This window comes from Terrapene carolina, unplaced genomic scaffold (genome assembly GCF_002925995.2).
Source record: "Terrapene carolina triunguis isolate 2854851 unplaced genomic scaffold, T_m_triunguis-2.0 Scaffold102, whole genome shotgun sequence".
Taxonomy (NCBI): Eukaryota; Metazoa; Chordata; order Testudines; family Emydidae; genus Terrapene; species Terrapene triunguis.
Genome location: NW_020664453.1, coordinates 4,819,767 through 4,831,781, shown reverse-complemented (window position 1 = coordinate 4,831,781; position 12,015 = coordinate 4,819,767). Strand labels below are relative to the sequence as shown.

The window sequence follows — 12,015 nt, the reverse complement described above, 5'->3', positions numbered from 1 at the left end:
CCTGTGCTAAGAGGATACAAATATGTAATAAAAGTTTGTCAGGCTCTCGGATATTACAGTAATGTGAGCCACATCTGTATGTGATGGATAGTAAGAAAGAGAACCCAGGAATCTTGAAACCCAACATTCCACTGTTGTCTCACAATTAATTGTCTAACCAACTGGCAAAGTGTGCGTTGTGCCCTCCCCCTCCAGGGGCTGATCCACAGAAGAGTATAACCTACTTATATCACCAGTTACTGTGTTAGCTAAAATGGAAGAGGTCTAATGCAATGGCTATGAAGATCCTTAGCACAAACCCTGTCTAGTGTGGTGTGCAATATGTTTTTTTCAGCCAAGTTCCGCCAGCAGTTATCCTGATGTAAATGTGTTGTAAATTCAGACTACCACTGAAGTTAGTAGAATTATTCTGGGTTTTGGTCACTGAGTGAGTTTGGCCTTTTGTATTCATCTCTGACAGCGTTGCTCTTGAGGTCTGTTGTATATATATCCATTGTGACCTAAACCAATATTCAAATAAACATATTAAACATGTGGAAACCAGTTAAAGAATAATAAAACCATTCTTGCACCATCCCTTCCTAAAATCAAAATCACTTCCATTCATTCATACCACATCCCTCTGGATCTATACAATATGCCTTTTACTGGCTGCTAGGCAACCTGAACACAGTTCTAAGTAGTAGCTGTATATGTTTGTTAAGAATGTACAAAGTTACCCCTGTGGTTTATTTATTTTTTTTAAATAATGAGGAAACACCATAACCCCAAATAGAATGGCTTTCCTTTCTGATCAGTAATTAATATCTCTGGGAATACAGAACTGTTTGTCAAGAGACAAGTAATCCTGAAACACACGTATGACAAGGTTATAAATTAGCTTCTTACAAATATGCAGTAGATGAGATTCTTTCTGCCAAGTGGGATTTTTTTTTAAATGCCAGTGATATAAATGAATACACTGTAACCAGCTTTTATGAACTATGTTTACAGAGAAATCCTAAAACACAAAATGGTTTATTCATTATCTTTCACCAATTCAATTCAATTCTGGAAAATTCTAATTTAAAGCAATTTATTCAACCCTTTGTACAAAACCACCTTCATAAACAAAAGCAGAATAATATGCTAGATGAATAAAAATTACAGTGCATACCACAAAGTACGCAGAGAGGTTTTTTTTTTTTTTAAACTGAATTTAATTATTACATTTCTTATTCCCTCTCAGGGCAAAATATGTCATTTTGCACTCCAGTAACAGAAGTTTTACAAAGCAATTGTATCTTTAAAAGTATTATTCATCTTTTTGTGCTTTAATATGTTTTCTCCTATTCCCAACCCAAGAGGTAAAAACACTATTCACAGATCTCAAATAGGATCATTTATTAAATTCCTGACTCAAACTAGAACAGCTGTGGGGAATCCTTTTGTAAGGATTGATTAGGGCCCTCCTTTATTGATCATTAACACCTAACTAATCATTAAATCTTTGTGCATAAAATGTGAACTTCCTAAAACACATGCACAGAAATAAGATCTCCATCTTGCAAACACAGATCAATTTCTACTAGACATTTTAATACCAAAGCACATTAGCTAGGTTACAATTGTCTCTGACTGGCAAGCTGTTACGGTCTTTACTGATTGGCACTCGGAAAAGGTGTGAAATTCTCTCATCTTTGAAAACATAAAAGAAAAATCAAAGAAACTACTACTAGTCTGAGCTTCCCACCAAATTGTCCATTGTTTTGATCAATGTAAGCAAAAGGCAAACCCCATCAGCACCAAGAGGGAGTGGTTCTAGGATAATAATTCTGATTCATAGCAATTAATGATCACTATGAGGTACACTTACTACAACTGGCTTTCTTCCTCCCCCATGTACTGCATGATAGCAGATAAAACTTTTATAGATAGCCACTTGAATGCCACTACAATTCCAGTCTGCCAAGGCTACATCATTCAAAAGGGCTTCATGACTGTCAAACTGAAAAAGATGGCAGAGCAGAGAACATTATATGTCCCTAACAACGTTGCTCCATGAAATTTGATACTCAAAGGAAACTCAAGGGGTTCTTTAAATAATTACCTCGTCCTTCTTACTGTAGGAAATAATTTTGTGTTACGACTGATCAAGTAAGAGTTGCTGTTAAGGTTCATTGGCCTTAATTTAAATAAAAAGAAAAACGTTAGCATGACCTTGTCCGGAAAGCCACAAAGTAAAACAGTGAAATTTCCAATGAGATTTCATTTAATCCAGAGTACCACATGCCTGGCCATTGTCTATATTAGCCAACCTCAGACCCATAATCCTCTACTGGAACAGCTCCACCAGGCCAGAAGCCTCTAGTTTCAGCAAGGCTCAGTTGGTTTTAACTACTGTGTTGTTTAACTCTCCGACAAAGCCTTACAAAGCTGCTATTAGTTCTAACCCAGCGCACCTGCACCCATGGAGAGCTGCTGGTGTAGACACATCTGTATAGTGAATGTGCTCTTTCAAGTTAAGTGATAGAATGGTGTTGATGCCCCAAATCAGTCACGGGCTACTTTCACAGCTAATGCATTTAGGATGAAATTCATTCCCATGCAGAAGGTAAGCACAAGAGCTAGGCACCATTTAAGCCCACTTAAGACCTCAAAACAGGATTTAAGTCATGTGTAGGTTTTGTGCTGACTCTGCACAGTGATAAATTTCACCCATTGTTATCCAAAGACACTGTCAAGGTAAAAAGTCATGGGCCTGATTCTCCTCTGCCTTACATCTCATGTAATGTTTTGCATCCACTTCACAGAGGTGTAAACAACTGCACAAGATTCAAGGCACTGGAGAATCAGGTCCCACAAATTTCAAAATAAGATATCTTATTTCCTTTCTTACTAATAAACTTTGCATTACTAAAACAAAGAATTTTCCAATTATTTTTCAAGATGTAAGTTGTTTGTTTACTTTTTGCCCTTCATAGTTAACAGCCAATTTCATTTTTGTTTATAGTCAGTTTCACCCATTGTTCTGCTTCTCATGCACTAATACAAAGAAAAGCCTGACCCTGCTCCCTCATTCACATTGAGTAGTATCTTTCTCTGCATATGGTCCCATTGAAATCAATGGGGAGTGGTACCATCAGTTTTTAAGCAGATTAGAGCCTAATGTAGGCTCTGTAAATCAATTTTTAAAAGAAAAGAAGCAAAATTAACACCAGGAGATACATTTACAAGAAAACAATTCCTTTCATCCACCTACGAGCGCTCAGTTGCATTTTGTGCCCTGTAAGGGCTCAGATTTTGGTCTGTTAATAGCCACCACTACCATGCTTTGTTTAATGCTTACATTCAAACTACAGATTCAGGTTTATGACAAGAGCAAATGAGCTCAAAACAGGTTGAAATATTAAGTGGTTTTAAAAGGTACCTACTTAAAATCTTTGTTAAAACTCTTAAGTTATGGTTCATATTACGGATCTGTGAAAGAGATAAAAATAAAAGCACTTCACCCTGGAATTGTTGATTTAAAATGAAAAATTAAGTACTTAACATCACTAATGTTGTTGATACTCTAATATTACAAATCCTACTATTTTAGTGACTTCTCTCTGAAAAAGCAACATAGTATATTATCTCTTTTCAAGTTTAAGGCTTTTCCAGAAGACTTCAAACATATTTATTTAAAACTTTTGATTAATTCTAAATTTTATTTAGAATGTTCTTGATAAACCTCACATAACTTTACAGAGTTTGCCTTCCTTTTACAAACTTCATTAACAGCAGGGACATGATGTCCTGTAATAAAGTCAAACACAGGAGGAGAAACATGTTTAATTTGGTAATGGCTTTAAACTCTGAAATATCCTCATAACCCAAATACTAAATCAAATAATTTCACAGCTAGGTCTGTGCCAACCTATATATCAGTTTTATTTTATTACCAGAATCTAGCAACATGGCAAAGATCGTATTGCTATTAAATCTGTTGTACCTTGCACCTGGATACATAAGAGATCAAATTAAATATATATTTACTATGGAAAATGCTTTAGTTAAAAAAAAAAAAATCCTCCGATTAGATGCCCACTCTCAAATCAGGACAGCAGCAGTTCAGAATGATGTGCTTTGTACAGTGGTATATTTTAATCTAGAAACTAAAGGATTAGTTATGAATCCATTGCATATGGATTAATTAGAACACTGTGCATCTGCCATTTTTCTATTGGCTAGAAATGTCTGGAAAATGATAACACATTGTTTCAACTAACCTTATATCCGGTGCCTCTGTTTAATTAGTCTGGAGACAAAGCTATACAGAGAACCATTTTAAGCTGCTGCAGCTGGCTCTCTGGAATTTGGTTTGATAGCTGCCCTTCTCTCTCCCTGTTTGATATCTTTTTCACGTGTTTAATACAAATGGGAGTATTTTGCTAGGGAATTCCAAGTGGGTGCTTTCTAATTCTTCAAAATACAAAAGCCTGAGCACAGCTTTCCAACACAGTTTGAATGCACATTTTCTGGGGTATCTGAAAGGTTAAACACTATCAGGGTCAATTTTGCTGCATAAATGAATTTGAAGTCATCTGTCACATGTAATAAAAAAATGTTTCTAAAACATTTGCACTTCATAAAAGAAACATGATGAACTCATAGCATGGTTGCTTAGTTGTAGCCCTGTGCTGTACTCTGTAGTTCAGGAATCTTAGATATTTTGCTGACTTGACAGTGAAATTCTGGCTCATTGCAGAAATTACATGACTGCGTTTTTGTATGAATCTCTCCTTCTAGTTGACATTTGATGTGGTTTCACCAGAGCTGTCTTTTAGCACCCTTTAACAGAGTGGCACCCACCTCTTGCAAGTGCCCCCTGGCCATGTGCATGTGCCTGTACTCTCTTTCAGTTTATGGTGACCCTGTCAGCGGTTTCAATGACTCAGCCCTCCAGCTGAATCCCACACAATCTGTAGGTAATACAAACAAAACGAACCCCTTCCCAGACAATCTAACAGAGACCTATCGCAAGGCCTCTCAGTCTTTATACAGTCCCAGGCCTGGTATTGAGCTGTACCCCCAGGCCTTCTTCTCTGGAGGCAATGGTTTTGCCCACTCTGAGACTTTCTGGCCCCAGCTCTCCAGCTGGGCCACTAACCGTTCAGGACCCCTTCCAGTGGTGTATCAAATATTCAGGCCACTTCCCCAGTGGCTAATGGCCGCTTCCCGCGCAGTCTATCTAGGCCGCTTGGATTGCTTCTCTACTGCCCTTTTTCTGTGACAGGTGTGATAAGTAAGGCTACGATTTAGTCATGGGTATTTTTAGTAAAAAAAAAAAGTCATGGACAGATCATGGGCAATAAACAAAAATTGATGGCCCGTAACTGATTCATGACTTTTACTAAAAATAGCCCTGACTAAATCTTGGGGGGGGGGGTACTGCTCTGGGGGGAACTGGGAAGCTGCTGCTGGGGGTGGGAACCAGAGGGCCAGCAGCACTGGCTGCTGGGGGCCGCCCCCAGGACCGCTGCTCAGGCAGCCGCACCGGCCGCTGCAAAGGCGATCCCCGGGGCCAGCCACACCGGCCGCTGTAGAAGTCATGGAGGTTGCAGAAAGTCACAGAATTCATGACTTCCGCGACCTCCATGACCGACATGAAGCCCTAGTGATAGGACCCAGAGGCCTCCAGCAGGGAGCCTCTGAGCCTGGTATACCATGTCACACACCCTCACTACCTGTAGCTATGTGTGGGAGGACCCTCAGTAGTTGGAGTGAATTCACCTGTTTCTGTTCAGCAGTGCAATATTGCAGGAAGATGCAAATATATTTGGTGGATATGAGCTGATCAGATTGAATGTCTCCAAGTGTGGGGAAAAGATACAACCACACAAAACCCCATGAATAATAAACCTAGAATAATCCAGGATTTACTTTCAAAAAGCCAAATGCTTCAAATTATTTTGTTCTTAGCATTTATGATTACTTTTTCTGGTATATCTTTGCTCAGATTTAAATAAAATATTTGGAAAGTGCCAGCACTTACCCAGATCTGCAGTTTCACCCGCTTGTCATTCCTGTAAACAGTTTTCACTTTGAAGTCAATTCCGACTGTGCTAACAAAAGCTGGTGTGAAAGTGTCATCAACGTATCTGAAGAGGAAGGACGTTTTGCCCACACTGCTGTTGCCAATGATCAGAAGTTTGAACATATAATCGAAATTTTGGTCTGAAGCATCATTGTGTCTGTATCTGGCATCTGTTACTGAAGCCATCTAAGAAAATGACAATGACACAGAGCAAATTTAAGAGTAGTTTAGTGTTAACTGTCCTCAACTCAGCATCTCATACTTAACATGTATCCCTTCTTTCTTAAGCATTTGTATTTTTCCCCACTTAAATAACTTTGAAATCATCTATGTGGAGCCTAATTTTTAGCTCCCATCATGTACCAGTGCATGTAGAGACCGCTCTAGCCCACTGCTGGGGGCCTTAATCAGGAATATTTGGGGGGGGGCTTCCCCACACACAACACATACTAAAAAAGCAAACAGGGGGCCCCAAGCAATTGCTTAATCTTCCTATGCATAGCACCAACACTGAGAGCATGTGTAATCAGGGCCGGCTCCAGGCACCAGGCACCCAAGCTGGTGCTTGGGGCGGCACCTGGAGGGGGGCGGCGGCGCGGCACTCCGGCCGCTGGGGAGAGCGGGGCCACAGCAGGGCTCGCCGCCCTCCCCCCAGCGCTCTGGCCGCCCTCCCCCCGGCCGCCGGGGGGGAGAGCGGGGAGCCCCTGCCGGGGGGGAGGGGGGGCGGCCGAAAAAGCCAGAGCCGGCCCTGTGTGTAATTTTCAAGCCCAGGCCATAAATGTGATGCACAGATCTGGATTCATCAAACGGATAAACTGGTGATTTTAGGTTTTTCAACTATTAACAGAGAAACAGCATTCTTACTCAAAATTACAGAGTACTTCAATAAGCTGCTGAGAACTGAAATCTCCATTACAATGCACCAGCTTGGCAGCTGGGACAATTCATTTAGGCAGCCACGGTGGGTAGGTAAACAGAAATAGTTTCATTAACGACTACTAGAGAAAATTAGAATTTCCTAAATACCAAACTGTGCTAGCTGTGCTGGTTGTCTATCACTAGAGAGGATCTTTTAAAGTTTCCTACAAATATTGGGGGGGGCGGGGGAGGTGTCTCACTAAGTCCATCCATTATTTATCCGCGTTCAAAATAGTAATTAATATAAATGGCATCTGGAACTGTCCATGGCATTTATTTATTTATTTATTTTATTTTATTTTTTATTTATTGTGACAGATTATACTACTCCTTTGGGTAGAGCTCAGGGGCGGCTCTATGTTTTGTGTTGCCCCAAGCACGGCAGTCAGGCGACTTTCGGCGGTGCGCCTGCGGGAGGTTCGCTGGTCACGCGGATTCGGTGGCATGCCTGCGGGAGGTCCGCCGGTGCCGCGCCATCGGCGTCCCTGCCACCGAATTGCCACCGAAGCCACGGGACCGGCGGGCCTCCCGCAGGGATGCCGCCGAAAGCCGCCTGCCTGCCGCTCTCACAGCGACCGGCAGGCCACCCCCCCGCGGCTTGCCGCCCCAGGCACGCGCTTGCTGCGCTGGAGCCGCCCCTGGTAGAGGTAGAGGGATACTGGCCCTGGGGCCAACTGAGAAGAGTTACTTAAAACCCCCTCCTTCTCCTGTGCTCCTTGGTAGGATTTAGTGACCATGCAGAAAAAGGTTAAATTATCTGAAAAGTCAAGGTAGCTGGAACTCATCAGGCAACCATAGCTCACTGCTTTAACTTACAAGGCAGGAAAAGAGACACAAGGTGGGAAAGGTGATACCTTCTATTAGACCAGCTTCTGCTGGTGAGAGCGAGCTCTCGAGCTTACACAGAGCTCTTCTTCAGGTCTCCTGGGACTAACACAGCTCCATCACCACTGCATAAGGCAGGAAAAAACAAGCAGGGGCTGCTCTGACCAGAGCAGGAGACTGTGGAAGCTCAGTCAGAAAAGAGGTTTCTGTTTATCTTTTCATCGCTGTTCATGGGCGTAGACAACTGGGGATGTGGGCCAGGCTTTAGCCTCTCCAAAAATTTAAGGACTGCATCAATAAAGGAAACATTGACTTTGGAACAGAAGTTTGTCCGCTTTTGATAAAGTGAGCTAAACAAATGTAGTCATGTATCAGAGGGGTAGCCGTGTTAGTCTGGATCTGTAAAAGCAGCAAAGAGTCCTGTGGCACCTTATAGACTAACAGACGTATTGGAGCCTGAGCTTTCGTGGGTGAATACCCACTTCTTGGGATGCATGTCTATAAGGTGCCACAGGACTCTTTGCTGCTTTTACAAATGTAGTCATGGTGCAAAACTACTCATTAAAGCAATGTTCAACAGTTATTACAGCCACCACCTCCCGAATAAAAAAAAAGTTGTCTATGCCCCTGCTGTTTGTATCCTGGTAGGGGAACATTTTCATTTATGGACGGTGTTTGTCACGGAGAGGAGAGGCCAGAGGGCCTGGAGTAGTTTGCCCGGTGACAGATACATGGAGTATTTCATTTCTAGACCACTGGTTCAAGTCTAGCCTGGGGCAACAGTGACTGGCAGTCGATGACTGTTCAGTGGTTTATGTGAAATGAGACAGGCTGAGTGCAGTTCTGAGTGGAGGCAGCCGTCTTCTAACAGCCCTCTTCTTGTTGGCAGGATCAGAGGTCAAGGTCTGAATGGGCCTACAAACAGAACTCCCCACTCATCCCAGAAAGTTATTCTATCCCATTCCTGAGCACATAGTCGAGAGCCCAAATGGTCTTTGGGAGTGAGCCCTCCGGGAGGGGGTGTTCTGTTTTTTTAACCTGTCACAGGGTATCCAATGGTCACTATCATGCTGCCTTCCCCTTCTATTACTCTGTTTATCCACTGCTAAAGGGAGCCTGCTGCCAAGTAAAGCAGTGACAGGAGCTAGGTGTCGTGCACTAAACTCTCCGTACCCTCAAGACTCACAACTCCCCTAAAACCCATTATACCCTGGTGCCTCGCAGAGGGAGGGAAGGAGAGAGCCAAGACTGGCACAGGGAGCTTAGGGCCAGAAGGGGCCATTAGATATCTGTTCTGACCTTCTGTCTATTACATTTAATCCAGTTACCCCTGTAACCCTGATTCCTTAAGTCCCTTTGAGTCCAGTGGTTGGACTAGAGTCATGGCCTCTCTTTCAAACATCCGACATTTCAAGAGAAAAGTCACTCACTTTAGTCCCACAGTTCCCTACTTTCGATTCACCTTTGGTGTCCCCTTACATTTATTGTGGAAAGTTATTGACACCACAACTAAAGAATCATTGCACTGAAGTGATAGAAAGGACTGTTTACTCTCATGGAGTGAATCCCATGGCATCTTACCTTCCTGCTTGAAGAAGGTTATGTTCCCACTCTTTTGGAACTTTGTCACACACTGTTACCCACATTTGGGCCCAGGTAGGTTGAGCGCTATGGAGCAGAGGAATCCTATCCAGTACTTGATCTAAGGCCTCATCTACATACAGAATTGCACCAGTTTTACTAAAATCCACTTAAAACCAATTTCATTAAACTGGTACACAAACCCATCCATTTAAACCAGGATTTTATCAATTTCTTATGGAATTAGGAAAACCAAAATAAGCCTAGTTTAAACCAAAGTAAGTGTCCATGCAAGGGTTTGCATCAGTTTAACTAAAGATATGATTTTAAACTAATTTAATTAAACTAATGCCACCTGGACTACAAGGCCTACCTGTTTTACAGACTATCCAATGTGTACAGTTTATTCAAGAGCACCTAAAGCAACACAAACACTCAGTAACATCGCTGCCTGCAGCAAAAACTTCTGCACAATTACCCTAGGTGAGGCTGAGATTCTGTCCATTATATATATTTTTATTTTAATATTAAATGAGGCTAAGATCCTTTGCAAACTCACCAACAAGATACAGTATGAATTTTCTTCTCACCAGCATAACAGGAAAATATTCTTTTATTCATGACTTTTGGATCCGAGTAGGAATTTTAAAGCAAAGCTTCAAACTAGCTGCTCACTCACACACATACACATGCATAGCCCCAATTTCTGACACTGTATTGGAAATCTGGTCATTTATTATACAGCTAAGAAGACCCACCAATTTCTCTGTCTTAATCAATGTGTACTCTTCCATTATGGGGATAAAGTCAGAGGCTTCACATTTAAAAGTACCTACTCTTCTTGATACACGTATCAGCACCAGTGCTAATGGGAACATGTGCTGATGGGAAGGAGATCATTTTCTTCATTTCATATTCCCCCAGAGAGAGACAAGGTGGGTGAGGTAATATATTTTATTTATTCACCCATATGCACCAGATTCATCACCATCATCACTTAAAGCCTGGTCATTTCTAGAATTACAGTTAGACTTCAATAGACAAGTGACCCACTGATTAAATCTGAATCAGTCTTTTCTGTATATCACCACCTTTGTGGAATCCATTCACCAAATCCAACATGGTTTTTAATATGAAGTACTGCTGCTATCCCTGGACCCACAGATTGCTATAATCAAGAGGGCAAACGGCTACAAATGCTTCTTTCAAATCTCTGTTAAAAAAGCAATTACAGAATGTGACTGGCCAGTATAGCTTTCAATTGAAGCAGTTTAAAAAATAAAAAGTGAGTGATTCTTGGAAAGAACATTCTGCTGTTTTCACAGAAGAGCAACTCTAGATGGGTCGTACAGAGATTTTGAAGCACTCAAGATCTGTGAGCTGAACCACAGCAATCACAAGAGGAGTTAAAAGTCACAGCAGTGTCAGGAGGTCACAAAGTTTCAAAAACTCTTTCAAGTTCCATTTTCTTGCTTGAACTTTTCCCCCCCGTGACAGTTTGGAAATCTCTCTTTGTACAACTTACACATTCTGTTTGGTATTACGGACTCTCTATATATATGGGGGTGGGGTCATTAAACCTGGATGGTTTTCTCTTCAAATGGAGGCACCCTATGTCAATGAGCTAGCTAGCACTCAGAAAAAAGGGGACTTGCAGATGTGGGGGTGATTAAAGACTCCCCACTCTTTTCAGATCACTGTAAACACTGACTGAAAGGGTCAAAGAGACGGTACTCCATGGTCCAGAGAAGAAGCCAAGCGCTACAGAGGGTATGTGGACACGGGAGAGAATCCTACCACCTCAGAGCAGTGTTTCTCAACCTTTTTGATACTCGTGACCAGCTTGCTGTCTTCCTAAACTGTGTCAGGGAGATCTCAGTGCCTGTCCACAGGCCGGTCATTGAGAAAGATTGCCTTAGAGGACTTTGATTAAATCATAGGAACAGAGGACACAGGACTGAAAGAGGCCTTCTGGGTCACTGAGTCCTGTCCCCAGATATCGCAGGGAATCCTGCCCTCTAATCCCATCCAGAAACTTATCAAGCTCCATCTTAAAACTAGATAGGTTGTTTGCCCTATTGGAAGGCTGTTGCAGAACTTCACTCCTCTAGTGGTTAGAAGAAGGTTTCTAATTACCAGCTTAAATTGCTTCATAGCCAGTTTATACCCATTTGTTGTTATGCCGTTTCCCAAATCCCAGAGAACACACAGGAGTGGTGAGGAATCTCAGGCAGGGAATGGTGTACGAGTAGCAGAGCATGGCTGCAACATAAGCACCATTGCTGGCCTACTGTGGCACTCCTGGTGCTCCCTGCCTCAGTTTCCTTCCCCAAGATGGGTCTCCTCAGTTCTCCACACACCAGTCCATGCTGGAGATATGGTTTAGCCCTCTGGCCAAGTCACAAACAAAACTTAACCCCTTCTGGGGTTGCAAAAGTCCAACTAAGAAGTCCCAACGAACAAAAAGGTTTTTCTGCTCTTTGGGGCTTCTCTTCAGTCTGCCCTCTGGGCCCTGTTCCCAGCCACTTTCTGGGCTACCTTTGAGAGTCTCTCTAGCTCTGGGACAGAGCATTCATCCTCCAGTCTGGTTCCTCTAGAGTACCACTCTCCATCCCTCCTGGACTCTGTTCCTT

General features: G+C 42.3%; 1 protein-coding gene across 1 annotated transcript in view; it reads right to left on the bottom strand.

Moving 5' to 3' along the window:
- Positions 1-12,015, bottom strand: part of LOC113406512 (ras-related protein Rab-3B) — a 134,468-nt gene that overhangs the window by 105,266 nt on the left and 17,187 nt on the right. Inside the window, exon 3 of the mRNA XM_026651761.1 lies at positions 6,017-6,244. Within this exon, the coding sequence (XP_026507546.1) occupies positions 6,017-6,244 (228 nt within the window). The remainder of the gene's footprint in view (positions 1-6,016; positions 6,245-12,015) is intronic.